Below are 18,984 nucleotides of genomic sequence, written 5' to 3'. Positions count from 1 at the left end.
AGCATGAGGATAAACCTAGGTATGTCCCATTTTACCTTCTAAGAGTAAAACAGGTAGGTCTGCTTGTATTTAGACCTGACTTTAATATTTGAAGAATGGATGAAAAAGCACAACCTATTAAAACCCTCCCCTAACCTTCAACATGGAAGTTCAGATATCAACTTCTGAAATACTAACTAAAATAATAATTATGCCAAAAAACTTTTAGTTCAAAAACATGGTTTAAAAAAAAATCCAAACTGAATAGAAATTAGTTTTAATACTCAAATAACATCTTTAGTTTTATGAGGCAAATAGAGACTACTGCATGTTTAAGCCTAATTAGACCTGATCCTGTATCTTACTGCGGATCTGCCTTAATTGCTGTGGGATTCTCTCTCTCTTAATGAACAGTACACCTTTCCTCACCCTGAATGTGTGTCTTGACCACAAACAGAACCCAAAGCATTGACTATAAAACTGTAAATACAGAGAATTAAAGGCTTCTAAGTTTGTAGTTCTAGAAGATATTCATATAATTATTCTTGCATTTTTTCAATACGTTTTTAAATAGGAATTTATATTTACTCTGCTTATTTCATTTTTAGTAAGAAAAATCACGGCAATAGTTTTAAACAGTGGATATACAAATAAAAATGCTACTTCATAATATGCTTCAAAGAAAACTATTTTTTATTAAATACTTATCTTTGTATACACATTGAGTTAAGGCAGTAGAGCTAGCTTCTCCAGGTTCCCTTATATTAATACTTACACAGCTTTCCATACCTCAAGGATATTTTTTAAACCTTATCTCACTTGGTATTTTTATCAATTTGAGAGCTAGATATTATTTTTATTCCCATTTTATAGATAGGAAAAATGAGCTATACACATGTGCTCCAACAGGAACAAGCTCCACTTTTATCTGTTTTGTATATTGGACTTATGTGAAATATTTTGTTGAAACAAAAAGACCATGGCAAAAATATTTGAAAACCACTCATCTACACCATGCTTTTCTCTACATAAATACATAGCTAGATTCTTAGAGTTGTATTATTTCTATTACCAGTAGAGGATAATTTAAATTCATGGAAAACATAAATTTCTTAAAATACAATTAGGTTCTAAAATATTCTTCAGGGCTTAAAACATTTTTTGAAACATGTTTTTGTTGATCACATTTAAATTGCTTTGATTCAAATAACGTTAAAAATGTTTTCATTTTAGTTGAAAACTTCTAAAATATATCTTATTTTAGGGACATATATAAATACATTCCTCATGCTTTTAAATCGTGCCTAATGAATATTTTATAGCAAATATGTACGTGTTGATAATAGAGGGACTTGCTATGGTTTTACAGTCTAAATTAGAGAGGTTAATTGCTTCCAGGCAATATAATATAATATTAGGAATAGGTAGTATTTTACAAATTGGGACTAATAGTCTTTTTGTGAACTCAGAATGAATTAATAAGTAATATAACATTTGGTTTTATTTAGGCATACATACTTTGTATTAAATTACGTACAATAAAACATGGCAATACACTTAACTGGTAATATCTCTTAAAATGACTATGTGCATTTTGAATTGATGCTAGCATTTTCTGTGTAAATAACATAGTCATAGAATTTGTCAGGGTGGAGGATTGGGTGGGAATAGGATAAGGCTAGCCCACAATATAACTACTTGTGTGTCTTTAAGGGAGTGATTCAGTTTCTCTTCCTTGAATAAGATGTTCCTTCTGTGAGCGAAAGAGACATCTAATCACTTAATGTAATTTGAGAACTTTCTTTTAGTGCAGCATCTTGTGTTGACACTTTGAACTTCTCGGAAATAAAGTGTGAATAAACAAGGAAAAGGGAGAATTACTACCCTACAAAAAATAAATATACAAACACCTCAAAACTAAAGTCATTTACGTCTTACATCTTAAATACTACTTGAACCTTCTAGTAAAAATGAGCAAGAGATACAGAATCGTTATTTTAAAAATTTACTAGCATTTACTTAGTATGGTGTATGGTATATAAATTAATCACATTATGACGTTTGTAGTTGCTGTGTTAAAAAGGAAAGATAAAATTATTTTTATAAGAACATATTCCTTACTTTTACTTCTCGTTTTTTAGTATGATGGCAAAGTGTTTTGGTTTTTGTTTCCAAAAAGCAGATTTTCTAGGGTGCCTGATTTCTGTCTGATTTCCTTCTTCAAACTATTGGAGTAGCAGAATATACCTAGAAATCTGCCTTATTCACTTGAGTATGGAAGAGGGTTACTTTTAAACCAAAAACATACAGGAAAGAAAAGTGTTTCCATAAAGTAATCAAATCATAGCTTCATCCTGATGAATGCAGGTGTTTTATTTAAAATAATGAGTCAGTTGACAAGTCAATAAAGTTGATTTAGAACTTTCAAGATTGGAATATAAACAGACCGGGGTTGGGGGGCATTGAAACAGAAATGCAGAAAAAGGCTTTATAATAAGCACTGAAATTTTGCTTGTTTGTTATTCGTGATAGGAAATAGAGAGGTCTCGGTGAAATTGCCAAAAATCATTTGCGACAAAGTCAGAACGACACATGAATACCTAGGATTGGTGACAAAGTGTGTTGATAGAGATTTATAATAACTGTGTCTATCGCATTTTTCCTTTTCTTTGACATTTTTCCTGGATTGAAAATTACTTGAAATTTCAATCTCGTGTAGTAAGATATTTTATTTCATTTTATTTCCATTGGGTGTTTTTTTTTATTCTTTAAGTTCTAGAGTACATGTGCATGAAGTGCAGGTTTGTTACCTATGTATACATGTGCCATGTTGGTTTGCTGCACCCATTAACTCATCATCTACATTAGGTATATCTCCTAATGCTATCCCTCCCCCATCCTCCACCCTGCAACAAGCCCTGGTGTGTGATGTTCCCCACCCTGTGTCCAAGTGTTCTCATTGTTCAATTCCCACCTATGAGTGAGAACACGCGGTGTTTGGTTTTCTGCCTTTGCGATAGTTTGCTCAGAATGATGATTTCCAGCTTCATCCATGTTGCTACAAAGGACATGAACTCATCCTTTTTTATGGCTGAATAGTATTCCATGGTGTATATGTGTCACGTTTTCTTAATCCAGTCTGTCATTGATGGACATTTGGGTTGGTTCCAAGTCTTTGCTATTGTGAATAGTGCCGCAGTAAACATACATGTGCATGTGTCTTTAGAGTCACATGATTTATAATCCTTTGGGTATATGCCCAGTAATGGGATCGCTGAGTCAAATGGTATTTCCAGTTCCAGATCCTTGAGGAATCGCCACACTGTCTTCCACAGTGGTTGAACTAGTTTACACTCCCACCAACAGAGTAAAAACATTCCAGTTTCTTCACATCCTCTCCAGCACCTGTTGTTTCCTGACTTTTTAATGATCGCCATTCTAACTGGTGTGAGATGGGATCTCACTGTGGTTTTGATTTGCATTTCTCTGATGACCAGTGATGATGAGCATTTTTTCATGTGTCTGTTGGCTGCATAAATGTCTTCTTTTGAAAAGTGTCTGTTCATATCCTTCGCCCACTTTTTGTTGGGGTTGTTTGATTTTTTCTTGTAAGTTTGTTTAAGTTCTTTGTAGATTCTGGATATTAGCCGTTTGTCAGTTGGGTAGATTGCAAAAATTTTCTCCCATTCTGTAGGTTGCTTGTTCACTCTGATGGTAGTTTCTTTTGCTGTGCAGAAGCTCTTTAGTTTAATTAGATCCCATTTGTCAATTTTGGCTTTTGTTGCCATTGCTTTTCGTGTTTTAGACATGAAGTCCTTGCCTGTGCCTATGTCCTGAATGGTATTGCCTAGGTTTTCTTCTAGGGTTTTTCTGGTTTTAGGTGTAGCATTTAAGTCTTTAATCCATCTTGAATTAATTTTTGTATAAGGTGTAAGGAAGGGATCCAGTTTCAGCTTTCTAAATATGGCTAGCCAGTTTTCCCAGCACCATTTATTAAATAAGGAATCCTTTCCCTATTTCTTGTTTTTGTCAGGTTTGTCAAAGATCAGATGGTCGTAGATGTGTGGTATTATTTCTGAGGGCTCTGTATTGTTCCATTGGTCTATATCTCTGTTTTGGTACCAGTACCATGCTGTTTTGGTTACTGTAGCCTTGTAGTATAGTTTGAAGTCAGGTAGCGTGATGCCTCCAGCTTGTTCTTTTAGCTTAGTATTGTCTTAGCAATGCGGGCTCTTTTTTGGTTCCATGTGAACTTTAAAGTAGTTTTTTCCAATTCTGTGAAGAAAGTCATTGGTAGCTTGATGGGGATGACATTGAATCTGTAAATTACCTTGGGCAGTATGGCTGTTTTCACAATATTGATTCTTCCTATCCATGAGCATGGAATGTTCTTCCATTTGTTTGTATCTTCTTTTATTTCATTGAGCAGTGGTTTGTAGTTCTCCTTGAAGAGGTCCTTGACATCCCTTGTAAGTTGGATTCCTAGGTATTTTATTCTCTTTGAAGCAATCGTGAATGGAGTTCACTCATGATTTGGCTCTCTGTTTGTCTGTTATTGGTGTATAAGAATGCTTGTGATTTTTGCACATTGATTTTGTATCCTGAGACTTTGCTGAAGTTGCTTATCAGCTTAAGGAGATTTTGGGCTGAGACGATGGGGTTTTCTAAATATACAACCATGTCATCTGCAAACAGGGACAATTTGACTTCTTCTTTTCCTAATTGGATACCCTTTATTTCTTTCTCCTGCCTAATTGCCCTGGCCAGAACTTCCAACACTATGTTGAATAGGAGTGGTGAGAGTCGGCATCCCTGTCTTGTGCCAGTTTTCAAAGGGAATGCTTCCAGTTTTTGCCCTTTAGTATGATACTTGCTGTGGGTTTGTCATAAATAGCTCTTATTATTTTGAGATACACAATTTGGTACTGAAAAAGCAATGTCTAGTGTTATAGTCCCTGGAATGTGTGTGTATATGTACACGCACACACACACACACACACACACACAAGTATACGTATTTAGATGTTCACAAAGTAAGCATAGTTCAAGGTTCAGATAAAAACTAGTCATAACTCATGTCAGTAAATGAGTCTTTGAGATTGATGGATTTTAATCATATAAAAGTGATGGTTATTCTAAAAGAGTATTGTTAAAAACAAAGTGCCCTTTGTGTCACTGTTTACTTCCTCAGTAGTTGATAAAAGAATAAATTCCCAAGGCCTTTTATGATATCTAAGGTTTATCTTCTCCTTGGATTCTTGTTTAGGTACTGTTTCATTGTACTGAAGCACCAGAATAGCATTTGACACTATCGTAAATATGCAGTAAGTGGTTGCCACTCTTATATCATACCATGCTCTAAGCCCCAGAAAATGAACAAAAGAAGCAATATAATATCCATGGGGAAAATTGAGGGTAAAGCATATACACATATAGATACACAAAAAAATTGGAGAAGATTAAAAGTAAACACTCAAGTTAAAGGAAAAGTTGTTGAAATTGAACAGTTTGCTCTATGTATATCTAAATATATATTGCAGAGTGTGTATAGCTTGAATCTGGATGAAGAACTTTCTCTACTTCCTCTCATGGTTCTGAAGTTTCTGAAAATGGAATCAAATGCACTTTTAAGTCTGACAAAGGAAATATACAGATTCATTTTTTTTCCCTAAAATTCTTTTTGGAGCAAAGTCAACCGGAAAGCTTTGTATTTGGACAGGCTTTCTATCTATAAAGCCATGCATATGGGCCCATTCTGAACATAAATGATGTTCAGAATGGGGCCATACATCCCCACTGGTTAAGCAGAAGACCAAGTTGGCCTCTGAAAGAAGTGAGCTTAGGAGCAGTGGCACTAACAAATGCCTTTTGTCTGCTGTGCAGAGGCACCGTGGATTGCATCGTGTTAGGCTTCATCAGCTACCTAATGCAATGTAGCTTGGGAGATAAGATAAAAGAGAGATGACACTGTATTGGATTTGAAAGATGAGAGCTCTTCCAAAGTAATTGCAGAGTGTATATTTCAGTGCTGTTGACTTTATGAGGTTATAGAAGTCAATAACCGTTTCGTTTGCAACAAAACGAGTCTTTCAAGAGCTGAGTAGCAAGTAAACAGAATCATGCTATTTTTTTTTTGTTTTTTTTCAAACAAAATTTCCCAGGAAAAAGTGGAATTCTCCTTTGTATGTTTGTTTTATACAGCTTTCATATTTAAGCTCATTATTGTTACATCACCAGCTTAGGTATTTACATTTTCTGTGCATCTCATGTGCAAACATGTATGAAAGCACGAGAGATAAATTTTCCTATTTGAGGATATTTTTACTGCTAAATTGTTCTGAGTGTGTCTAAAACTAACTGAAAAGGATCTTCTTTATAATATTTTTTACTCTATATTAGTAAATGACTCTTTACTAATTGTTACCTAAATTTAAGAATTTATTTCTTATTAAAATGGTATGATTTCCTTTTTAAAAAACACTAAAAGTTTGCATTTTCTATTTATTATGTGAAATGTCGTGAATTTAATTTTGATATTGAGAGTTGGAAAAAAGTTTTGTGATTGATTCCTTTTTCTTTTGTAGCCTACTGTATGTGAACGGGAGCTGTGTGTGTTTGCTTTTCAAACCCTGGGAGTAATGAATGAAGCTGCTGATGAAATAGCAACTGGAGCTCAGGTAGTAACACAGGATACTAATTATTTCTTATTTTGCTTTGAAAAATTTGTTCCAGTCCACTAGTTATCTTCATTCTGCTATTCTTTGGGGAAAATATTTGATAACTTCTAGTTAAGTGGCAAATTGGCATTTGATTTTTTTTATATGTAAACTAAATGTGATCTCTCCATCTAATGTGTGTTTCGTTATTTTGTGATTGCCAAGGAGAGAAATTAAACCAACTTTCCATTGCATGAAAAATAATTCTAATTTCTTCTTACACGGTGAAGTGGAGATATTGAAACCCTTGTGCATGCTTTATGTAAAATTTATTTGTAAAGATAACTGCCATAAAATGGAAGCCAATTTATTTTTAAAACTTAGGTGAAAAGATAATAGGCAGAGTATGTAATAAAAAGAGAACATTCAGTTTTACAGAGCAGTGTTTCAGAGAAGGAAGAAAAGCAATTCCATCAAAATTTCAAGATTTTTTTTTCCCACTTAACCTGACTAAACTACTAATTCATCTATAAGAAAAAAAATCAAAGAAAACTCTAAAAAATTAATGAACATTAATTAAGAGAGACTAGACCAACCACATACAGAAACATATATGCAGTGCTATAACGTTTTAACAAAATATAGTATTGGCAAAGAATAGTATGGCAGATCAATGGCAGATTATCCCCCAAATGGATCAAATTATGAATAAATTTAATGTATGTTAAAGTAGGTTTCACCTCCTCACTTACTGAAGCGTTATTTAGTAAGTGAAGTAGAAACAAATGGCCTGTAACAGGGGGAAAAATTGGTTTAGCGCTTTACCTTACACTGTGTGCAAAAACAGATTTCAGATAGCTTAACGAATACCTGGTTTTAAAAAATTATTTACTAATACAAACTATAGGACAGTAAAATTTAACATGCACAACCTGAGGCAGTGCATCAGGCTTATGAAGGCACAACAGTTTAATAATACAGATGGTAGCCTAGAGCTTAGGAATGTACACACTCCTTAGCCTAGTCATTTTAATTAACTAAAACTATTTTGCATCCACCTGATGAAATATTTAGGGCAGTATTTTTCATATAATTGAAGTATAAATGAAACAAATAATACAAAGAGTAGAATGTTGGTCTTATATGATATGAAAAAAATGATTCCATGATTAAAATAAATTTCCAAACTATAGCTTCGTATTTCCCCCACACCCAACATGCACACATTTGCATATTAACGGTTCTGAGCATCCCTATAACTAAGAAAATAGCTAGCCTATACTTAGAGGGTTACTAAAATATATCTGACTATGGAGAGCCTTTTTCTTTTCCATCCTTCTTTTTTAAATGTGAAAGTTTTTCTTGTCCCTTGGAAATAATATTGCTAAAAGGAAAAAAAAGGTACTTTAATATGTATGGTATTTATAGCTATGTAAAAATAATTAAAACCTTACAAGGGGTATGTTGTATGAATATGCTCACATGTATATTTATATAGATTTATGTATGTGCATATATGTTAAAAATTCTTCAAGTAGTATACTTAAAATTCACACATTTTACCGTATGCAAGCTTCTCTTTAAAAAAGAAATTAAAGGCTAGAAATAGTAAATTATAAATTAGAAGGAAAAGTAATATGCTAACAGTATGGTATGTTGATAGAATAATAGTTGGCCTTTTAAAATCATTGTTACATATTAAAATTAATGGTTTTGAATAGAAATGAATTTCAAATTATATAATGATTGATACAAAGCACAAGTATTTGATCAGCTCAATTTAGTGATGTAATTCTAAAAATCAATATCAAAAGATCAGAAAGTTTAGTAATTCTACTCCAGAGACAGCATTTTTTTCATACTTTATTTCTTAAAACAGCTTCCCCAGTATTCTGTCATAATCCTAACGATTACAGGGAAATCACTTCTTTTTCTAAACAAAAAGAAACCACCTCAGGATCTCATTGCCTCAGTTTACCCCCGCATTTTAAGTGGTGCTCTGGGGGCTGCAAAGACATTCCTCAGGACCATTGCAGGGGACTTGCCTGGAGCAACAGTGTCATGTGGTCCAAGCAGCTGCTATTCCAGCACCCCAAATACTACTTCAACAGAATAGTTCCATTTTATTTGTTTAGATATTGGGCTCTCATCTAAGATTTTTTTTTAAATTACTATTGCAGTATTGGACAATGATTGGTTTATAATTCTGAATCTGCTTCCTTTTTTAGACTACATTGTATACCCTTAGGCTATTCCTGTAGGTGCCTTTCTTAGTCACATGGACTTCCAGTTATTAAAAGACTAATGACTAAAGACTAATGACCGAATTTTTCTCATTTGCCTGAAAGGGGTGTGTGTGGGGAGGGTTGCTCTGCCAGTTGAATTGTAGGTAATGTAATGTCCTTTGGAGGCACCTGATTCTGTAAATTCACAGACCTTTTTATCTTCACTTATCAAATGTCCTAATTTTTCTTGCTTAAACCTAATATTTCTTTGCATTTCCATCCTAAGTATCTTAGTCAACTGCCAAATTGCTTCTTCAATTGTATCATTCAGTCAAAGAAGGCAGATATATGTGTGTAACTTGTTGTCCATAGCATGTATCATATATACTAAGATTCTATTTAGAATCTTTAATTTTAAATCGTTGGGAGTGGGCAAATATATCATTTAGGCCCCCCCCCCCCAAAAAAAAAGAAGTCATAGTTGTGTGCCCTTTTTTATTTTTTATTTTCTTTTCTTTCTTTTCTTCCCCCTCGAGAGAGCCTCTTTCTGTCACCCAGGCCAGAGTGCATTGGTGCAATCTCAGTCATTGTAACCTCTGCCTCATGGGTTCAAGCGATTCTCCTGCCTCAGCCTCTCTAGTAGCTGGGATAACAGGTCCATGCCACTGCACCCAGCTAATTTTTGTATTTTTTTGTGGAGACAGGATTTGGCCATCTTGGCCACGCTGGTCTTGAACTCCTGATCTCAAGGGATCCTCCCGCCTCAGCCTCCTGAAGTGCTTGGATTACAGGCATGAGCCACCATGCCTAGCCTCTCTTACATTTTTATTTTTATTTGTTTTTTGGAGACAAGGTCTCACTGTGCTGTCCGGGCTGGTCTTGAACTCCTGGGCTCAAGTGATCCTCCCACCCCTGCCTCCCAAAATGCCGGGATTACAGGCCTGAGCCACCACACCCAGCCTTTTATTTTTTAAAGTGGATGTTTTAGTCCATGAGATACTTAGAAAAATTAACATATGCAAAGGAATATAAATCCAAATTGTGTTATAAATGTTTTTCTTCTTAAAAAGTCTAATGCTAGCTTCTGTAACAGATAAACCATAAAATCACGGGCAGCTTAACATGGTAGCATTTTGTCATTCACACACTCCAATTAGAATGTTTGATGGGCCACTTTCTGTGTGGTGACCGGGGGGACTAGACCCCTTCGATCATGTGGTCCTGCTGTCTTTACTATATGCCATGTAGTAGAGAAACTGAGGAAGACATACCTTTCTTTGCATCAGGTCAGCCCCTTTCCACTGATGATCTGGTGAAAGCCAGTGGTTAAGACCCTATTCAGACGAAAAGGTGGAGATGTCCTTTGCTGAGCAGCTGCTTCCAGGTATTAGCGCTGTGTCCTGGAAGTGAGCAAGGAGTTGGAAACTTTGGTGCATCCCATGTAATTGAGTCACAGTAGTTACACTTTTTTTTGAAGTTAGGCTAGGACATATATTAACAGAAATATTCTACCAATTAAATTTACTACCCATTATTACATTATAATTTACTTAAATATACTAGTAAAAATATTGGTCAAAAATGCATGGACTTTTATAAAACTTCAATTGCATAGTAGGACATAATTTTTAAAGGGTTTTAGTGAGAGCATATCCATCTGTGTCATTCCCCTCCTCCCTACAAGGTCTCAGAAAAGGCTATTTTATCTTCTTCTTCTTTTTTTTTTTTTTTTTTTTTTTTGAGATGGAGTTTTGCTCTTGTCACCCAGGCTGGAGTGCAGTGGCGCAATCTTGGCTCACTGCAACCTCCACCTCCCAGGTTCAAGCAGTACTCCTGCCTCACCCACCCGAGTAGCTGGCACTGCAGGCACCTGCCACCATGCCCAGCTAATTTTTGTATTTTTAGTAGAGACGGGGTTTCACCACATTGGCCAGGCTGGTCTCGAACTCCTGACCTCAGGCAATCCTCCCTCCTTGGCCTCCCAAAGTGCTAGGATTACAGGCGTGAGCCACTGCGCCCGACAAGGCTATTTTATCTTACTGATTCTTCTTTGTCAGTTCTTGTTTGGGTTTTCATTAGAAACCAGATAATGCTGAAAACAATCTGTATCAGGGTTAATGTGCATCTCTAGGGTAGAAGGAATGTGAGGGTGGGAGAGGAAGACAAAAAGGAGGGTTTTATTATGTCCTTATTATGTTTATTGCTTGGAATATAACTTCTTGCATATATCTATATATATGTATGCATGTATTTACATACACACACACAAATGAAATAGTGTGTCAGGAACATTAGCTGTTTCCATTCTAATGTTTTCAGAGTGTGTCTTGTGGATATGCATGTCTGTGTACTCGGGGCATGTTATGTCTGGTGTCTTGAGCGTTGCTGATTATTTTAGGTCACTGGAAATTCTGGATGCTATGATTGGGTGGGTGTGTTTTGTGAGTACCCACACAACATAGTCAGCTGTGCTGTCATTAGGTCACAATACTACTCTCTTAAAAGCAGGACAATCAAAAATTGGCCCCCTCTTACTGTGCATTTTTTAAATGCCTGTCTTTTCTAGACTTTCTAGGAATAGCTTTCCCTATAAAGATATATATGCTTCCTTATTAAGTCACTTGTGTTCACACTGTAGATATGTCTGTTCGGGTGAACTCTGACCATTTAGACAGTATCAGTTTTCTTTATTCAGTGGCCAGAATATATTGTTTTGGGGACTGGAAAGGGGAGCCATGCTATCAAACTGCTATATAGTACTGCCTCTTAGTAGATTGTGCAGAAGAATCATAGGATAACAGGATAACACAGGAATAAAGCCATTGTCTTTAGCCAATTAAAGGTCATTAGTGAACTTGGATAGAGGAGAATAGGAAGAGGCAAGATGTTGTCAGGCAATTAGCTATTCCTGGAGCATGCCAAAGTCTTTTCCTGCACATGGGGCTTCCTTCCCCTGGAACAGCTTCTCCCCAGATGGTCACATGTCTCCTTCCTGACCCCATACAGGTCTCTGTTGAGATTCACCACCTTTCCTAGCCACTCTAAAACAGTGTCCCTTTCTGCATTATTCTCTAGTGCCTACTTTATTTTTTTATAACATTTAACAGTATCAGAAATTCTATTGAAGCATCTATTTGTTTAACTGATATTTTATTGTGTATCTTCTCCCCTAGACTGTCAGCTGCACCAGAGCAGGGACTTGTCTGTCTTGTGCCTTGTCTTACCATAGGGTCTAGAACAATACTGGCATATACTGTGTGCCTTTGAAAAAGAGATATTAAGTTGTGAGTAATGAGAAGCAGCACATGTTTGTTATTTTGAATTGATGGTAAAGTTTGGTCAAATGTGGTCTCAAGTCTTGCATTACACATTTGAGAGATTGGTAGCAGTCCTGATCTTCCTCATTAACTTATGCTACCTTGAGAGGGAGAAACAATGGCAAAGCACTGGATAAAACCTGAAGGGTAGTAACTATCTTATGTGTATATTTCAAGGTGGTAGATCTACTAGTATCCATGTGTAGGTCTGCGTTGGAATCTCCTAGAAAAGTTGTGATTTTCGAGCCATATCCTTCTGTGGTAGATCCTAATGATCCTCAGATGTTGGCCTTCAACCCCAGGGTGAGTTGTTATCATGGCACACCAATCACAAAGTTTTCTTTAACAATAACAACAACATTGAGATTGTAGTCTCATTAGGTTTCCTCTTTCTATCTAAATCTCTATCTCATCAAGCATATCCATGAGTATTTTAATTTCATCATATATTTTTGGGGATTCTGACTTACATAACTTCATTTTGATTTTAAAGATCATGGGTAAAGGGACAAGTTTTCCTTTCTTTTCTGCATTTTCACTTCAACCCTCCTTTCCTCTTTCCCTTCTTCCTCCCCAGCTATCTGAAGGTTAGTGAAAGTTTAGTTCATACTGTTAATGGACTGGCCTTTCTTAAGGAAGCAGTTTTATAAATGTTCCTGAAGATAAGGCAGAATCCTTTTGAAATTACAAAACTTTCAAATTGCATAAGAGCTGAAATTGCCTCAGTTTCTATTACTACTCAGCTTGAAATAATTTTATAGAAACAACTGTATACAATTTTCTTGGAAGAACTTTATTTCTTCATAAATGGCAACAGCGCACATGTTTAGATCTTGCTTGAAAATGAATTGTCGGCCGGGCGCGGTGGCTCACGCTTGTAATCCCAGCACTTTGGGAGGCCGAGGCGGGCGGATCACGAGGTCAGGAGATCGAGACCATCCTGGCTAACACGGTGAAACCCCGTCTCTACTAAAAATACAAAAAAATTAGCCGGGCGTGATGGCGGGCGCCTGTAGTCCCAGCTACTCGGGAGGCTGAGGCAGGAGAATGGCATGAACCCGGGAGGCGGAGCTTGCAGTGAGCCGAGATTGCGCCACTGCACTCCAGCCTGGGCGACAGAGCAAGACTCCATCTCAAAAAAAAAAAAAAAAAAAAAGAATTGTCAGCTATGTGACTGTATGCTATCATTTGTATACTGTCAACCATACTCTTGTTAACAATATTCAACTCAAAATAAAATAAAAGCGGTTGTGAGATTTGAAGTGGGTTTTTGTATTTTAGAAGGATTCTATGTTGACTTTATTCATTATGGCTTAGTGTTTTAGTGGTGAAAGCCTGAATCAGGAGCCCCATAACTTTTTTGTGTTTCTAGATTTTTTCCCCCATGGCTTATAGAAGGATTGGCATTGTTTTCTTTGTTTCTTTTCTCTGACTGAAGTCCTGGAGCCATCTTATTATAGTCTTCCCTTTTATGTACACAAAACAGTCATTGCTTTCAAATTGACCCCAATGGAAAATTCACATATGGAAATAATATATTTCTCTAGTGATATACAGACTTGCAAGAGCTTATAAGCAAATGCTGTTTTTTAACATCACTTTTTCATTAAACAGAAAAAGAACTATGATCGAGTAATGAAGGCACTGGATAGCATAACTTCTATCAGAGAAATGACACAAGTAAGTATGTCATCTGGTCTTGTACAGTATATTTTTAAAATGTCTGAGAGTTCTAGCTATGTAGTGAAATGTAGACTTCTCTATCATACATATCATTTAAAAATTTGTGTGGTATTAAGATGTTTTAATTAAATCACATCAGTGTACTAGCATGTAACACTGTGACTTCAGGAAAGTAAGTGGATAATTATAATTATACTCCTAATACTCTGCCCTCAAACTCGGGCAAGAGCTTGGGTACATGTAGGTATTTCGGGATATTTTAAGGCAAAGGTTAAATCTGGTACCATCTTCCTAGACTGTCAGTTTTAATTGATGGTAGCAATTTCAAAACATTATTTGAGTATTAAAATAAAAACAGAAATGTTCTTTAAAATGGAAATTTTCCATAAATATTTTATATAATGCAAAATCCCAAAACCACTTTGGAAGATGCCAGGCTCCCAGAGAGTACGGGTTTATGTTTTTGGTCATTAAGGGAGGCTTTGGTGGAAATAGTTTGATGAGCAAGGATTGGGGTTTGTTAGGAAAATCTAACACATCCCTGGGCTATAGTCCAGCATTTGGAAAAGCACACACTGTTGAATTATTGAGACCTTTCCACTGCCAAAGACTTGGAGAGAGGTTTAAAACTCATCATTGTAAGTAGAAATTAATCATCTGAGATTGACAACACACATTATGTGTGCAGCTTGCATGTAGTGGTTTCAAGGATTGCACTGCCCTAGAGACCCTTGCAGGCTTATAATGAGTATTACCCTGGGTCCTTTATTTTCTCTGGGGAGGGAATAGGGGAACCCTCCTGTCCCAGGGCCCACTAAGCTGTTATGCAGCTTTCTCCCCGCCCCCCACCAACCCCCAGAGTTATCTCTACTGCCCTGTAGGAAGACAGTACTCAAAAAGTACATTTTTGCATTTCCATTTTGATTCTTCTTTTGATCATCATTTATTCATGTAGTCAAATATTCATTCATTCACTCAGTAAATAGTGTGTGTCTGGCAAAGAGTAAACAAGAGATCCTTTAATTCACAAATGCTATTATTTGCTTAAAAAATCACCATCCCTTTGGGTTATTTTTCTATGCCAGTACCTTTCTGTATTATCTGAATTCTTTCTCAGACAAGCACTCCTTATTTGTATAGGGAAAGAAAACAATAAAATGTATTTCCACCTAGGAGAAAAAAAGAACATATTGGAATATCTTATACAAAGTCATATAAACATTTTTAGTCATGAAAAAGACTTTGGTATAAGGTATTTATACTATACCCTAGACCTTGATTATTTTTGGATTTAAAAATAGCTACAAACTCCGACTCTGGAATCAGCTCTCTGCCAAAAATTGCTTTCTTTATTCTGGGTCATGTGTAAGCTATTTTAATAGAAGGGAACGTAGATGACTGAGCGTCAGCCTAGGAAGTTAAGAGGCCAAAATTGTATAACTGGCTCATCAATGAATGTGGCCTGTGACCTTGGGCAAGTTGCTTAATTGCTTGGTGCTTCACTGTCAAGGTGGAAGTAGTAATGCTGCACCCTCTTTCGGTGTGTACTTCATAGGGAAGCTCTCAGGTTTTATTGTGTCAAATTCTTTAAAACTTTCTGAATAAATACAACATTATACTGTGCTGTTTTCTAGAATGTACTGTCCTATACGTAGCCCTAAATTGTCACGGAGAGATTGCTCTTTGTTCTGTGAAATGGTTGTTGGTTAAATCCCATTAAATACTTTTTAGAGAAGGCTTCGTCTTAGGTAAATTGTGTCCAATTTTTTAATGTAAAGGTCTATACCTAAGTCTGGACTCTCAGATATGAGCATTAGTAGTGGCCCTCACAAGCTTTGCTTTCATATTAGTTGTTGGTTAAAATGGTCGTTGTGAAAGAGAAACTTTACAGGACACTTGTAAAGGTGGCAAGACAGATTTATTCAGAGCACTGCAGTGGGGGAGAGAGACTGCAGCATAAACTGAGCTCAACTTCAACTAAGACAAAGGTGATCCAGGTTTTTAAAGGCAGAGGAGAGGAAGCAAAAGATGCTACAAGTAAGTGAAAAGGCAAGGAAAAGAAGATGGGACTAGGGGAGTTATGTAAAAATGGAAAGTTACAGAAGGGGATAAGTGGAGAATTACCAAAAATGGTTTGGCAAAGTGGGTTGGTACAATATACATTTTGTGGTTTGGGAGCATCACGTTTTCTTGAGCAGAAACTCAACAGGGGGCCAGAGAGTGGTCATCTTTAGGGACATAGGCTAGTGTAAATGGAAGCCAGGCTAAAATCTGGACAAGTCTTTTAACACAGTGTTTGGGCAAGTCGTTTTGGTGGCATGAAAGTTCACAGTTCCCATCATCTTGGGAGAAAAGACTAGGGCAATTGTTGTTGTTCCCATGTTAAGTCCATAAATTTTTAAGTCTTACTAGATTAGTCATATCGTTTGGTCTGATTTTCCTTTTGTGAAAACGGAAAAATGAATTTTTATGAAAAATCAAGAAGTATAATGACTTTTTTTCAGGCACCATATCTGGAAATCAAGAAGCAAATGGATAAACAGGACCCCCTTGCTCATCCCTTACTGCAATGGTATAAAATTCTAGTTTTCCTCTTAATGAAAACAGCATCCTTTTCTACTGCTTGCTTTAAGGAAAAAAAACAAACAAAAGTAAACCTGTCTTACAAGCCCTGCAATGCTGTAATTCTACAAGCTTATGAGACCTGGTGATTTTACAACCTAAGAGTCCTTAATGACTCTCACTTTAATTAAAACTTATACATCACAAGGGGAAGAGAATGCTGTCACATGCACTACCAGGGATAAATAGTGCATTTGACAGCAGTTTGCCTATAGTTTTAAAAGATGTGATTAACTAGATTATGTGGCAAAAGCATTTTGGTTCATTTAATTTTCTAGTTCAGTGAGGACTAAGTGACCAAACTCAGTGTTTCAACCTTTATTTTTGAAATCTTTCTAATCTAAAATAAATGTTTTATATTTTGCTCCCTTAACAAGGCAGTATAAATATGATTAACTCTTAACTCTGCTTGCTCAGTGCAGAAGATGCACAGTTTCAGAGTGAGCCTGGTGAGGGATGTAGTGTTACCCCAGCATGAATTCTAGAAGGAGGGCTAGACTATGAAGAGGAGAGAAGTCACCTTGCTGTGATGCCCATTTCAAATAATTTGCCCTCTTCTACTTCTAATAATTTCCTCTCTTGTTTCTCATATGCAAAATGAAGACACTAGTTTCTACTCAACATCCCTTATAAGGGTTTTATACACATGTCTCTTTGAATTAACTTTGAAAACTCCAACTCCGTGAGATTTACCATACAGTAATACAAATGTAAGGCTTATAAGAGATTGATATGAATGAGCACTTATACCATGCTATGACCAGGAAGTTTTAAAAAAATATGTAAAGGTGGGCAGATGCAAAAGAATCTGTCTTCCTCAAGATTCTGATTACTTAACTTTCACTTCATTAAAATTTTATAATACACATTTAATTTAGTCTAACAAGATTATAACAAAAATTAGGTATAGAAGCCTTCCTTCTTTGTATCTGTTATGATGTGTTACTAAATTCTGACACAATTAAGTAAAATAACACTAAATTTCCATTGTAACCTTTAAATTTTTCTCATTACTATATTCAGATTGAAGGTAAAAATTGCATATATCTAGTTGCTTTCTTTTTTTCCTTGTAGTCAGATGGTTAACTTGTAATTCTTGTGATCATTTCCTTCAGCTTGTTAGTCACTCTTCTTTCAAGATGAAGAGAGTCTACCAAAACTTATTATTTTGTGTGCTTATAGAGCAGTTCCTTTCAGATACTTCAATTTAATTTTTTTCAACTGCAGTGTCTACGTATGTTGGATTTTGTATGTAAACCATTGTATATATATCAGCTCAAAGAGATCCTCAAATATTTAAAGAAAAAAAATCTTCATAGGAACTTATCCTTAATTTAAGCAATGTAAGAGAGGAATAAAAGAAGCAGATCTATGACTCACTGCTCTTATTTGTATTTGGATTACCATTATTTGAAAGTACATTCAGAAATATTCAAATGTTCATTTTGCTGATACTTGAGGTTGTGCTTATTAAAAACTATGTCTTGTGTCTTGCACAATGTGCACATGTACCCTAAAACTTAAAGTATAATAAAAAAAAAAAAAAAAAAAACTATGTCTTAAGTTTTAGGGAACAACTTCCTAGTGTGTTTTCTCAGATTAAAATATTACCTTTTTTTGTTACATAAGCTCTTTAAATTGTTTCAGGAAACAAACCTAAATTATGTGACTAAATGAAATTATTTCCAAGTTTAGTTTATGGCACAGCAAAAATAAGTTTTAATTGGTTGCCAACTAAGAAAAAGAACTTTAAATATATTTGGCATGTATTTGTGACTAATGGATCATTTTAATTTCAGGGTTATATCAAGTAATAGATCACATATTGTGAAACTGCCAGTTAACAGGGTAAGATTTTTTTTTTTTTTTACATATGCATACAGAAATGGGAGGAGTACTTATCAGTTGGGAGAACCTACCTTGTAATTTTTAGCCAGACTTTCCAAGAATTGAAGTAAACCCAGGTTAAATATAATTCTTTAGTTTGAAATAGCCATTGCTCACTAGCTCCAAACCTTTCCAAGATAACAAATTCAGTCTGCTGTCCTGACTTTTTAAGTGAATAAAAACATCAATATGAAATCATTTAGTTATTCCACAAGCAATTGAAAAATATTATATGGAGATTGACCAGAAGGAAGTTAATGTGCTTTGTAATCATTGTCAGTTTCATGTTGGCACATTTCCACTTTTCTACAGCTGAGAAGCTATTGACCTCAGACAACTTATTTATCAGCCTAGTAAGCTTAAAAAATAATAATTTGTAAAAAGCTAATAGACTCTGGAATTCAGTTGTGATCATCACCTAAGAGCTGTACCTAAAAATCTCATTTTTGCCATCTGTGAATCTCTAAATGTGAGATTCCTATGCATTATATTCCTGCATAACTATATTCCTAAGAGAAAGGGAAACACTTAGAAGATGTTATCAAGCTATTAATCCAAAAGATTCTGCTTTCATTTCTTTCCATGACCAAGGAGGAGACTATATTTGAATGTAGG

General features: G+C 35.6%; 1 protein-coding gene across 7 annotated transcripts in view; it reads left to right on the top strand.

Annotated features, from left to right (window-relative positions):
- The window catches only part of PARP8 (poly(ADP-ribose) polymerase family member 8), a 182,044-nt gene that overhangs the window by 143,920 nt on the left and 19,140 nt on the right, over window positions 1–18,984 (top strand). For 6 of the 7 annotated variants that reach the window (XM_063700756.1, XM_063700754.1, XM_031003421.3 and 3 more), the window contains 5 exons: window positions 6,564–6,656; window positions 12,355–12,480; window positions 13,792–13,857; window positions 16,365–16,432; window positions 18,282–18,330. In XM_063700756.1, coding sequence (XP_063556826.1) covers window positions 6,564–6,656; window positions 12,355–12,480; window positions 13,792–13,857; window positions 16,365–16,432; window positions 18,282–18,330 — 402 coding nt within the window. The remainder of the gene's footprint in view (window positions 1–6,563; window positions 6,657–12,354; window positions 12,481–13,791; window positions 13,858–16,364; window positions 16,433–18,281; window positions 18,331–18,984) is intronic. The other variant, XM_031003423.3, reaches the window with a different exon arrangement.

Source organism: Gorilla gorilla, chromosome 19 (assembly GCF_029281585.2).
Source record: "Gorilla gorilla gorilla isolate KB3781 chromosome 19, NHGRI_mGorGor1-v2.1_pri, whole genome shotgun sequence".
Taxonomy (NCBI): Eukaryota; Metazoa; Chordata; class Mammalia; order Primates; family Hominidae; genus Gorilla; species Gorilla gorilla.
This window is presented reverse-complemented; position numbering and strand designations above follow the sequence as displayed.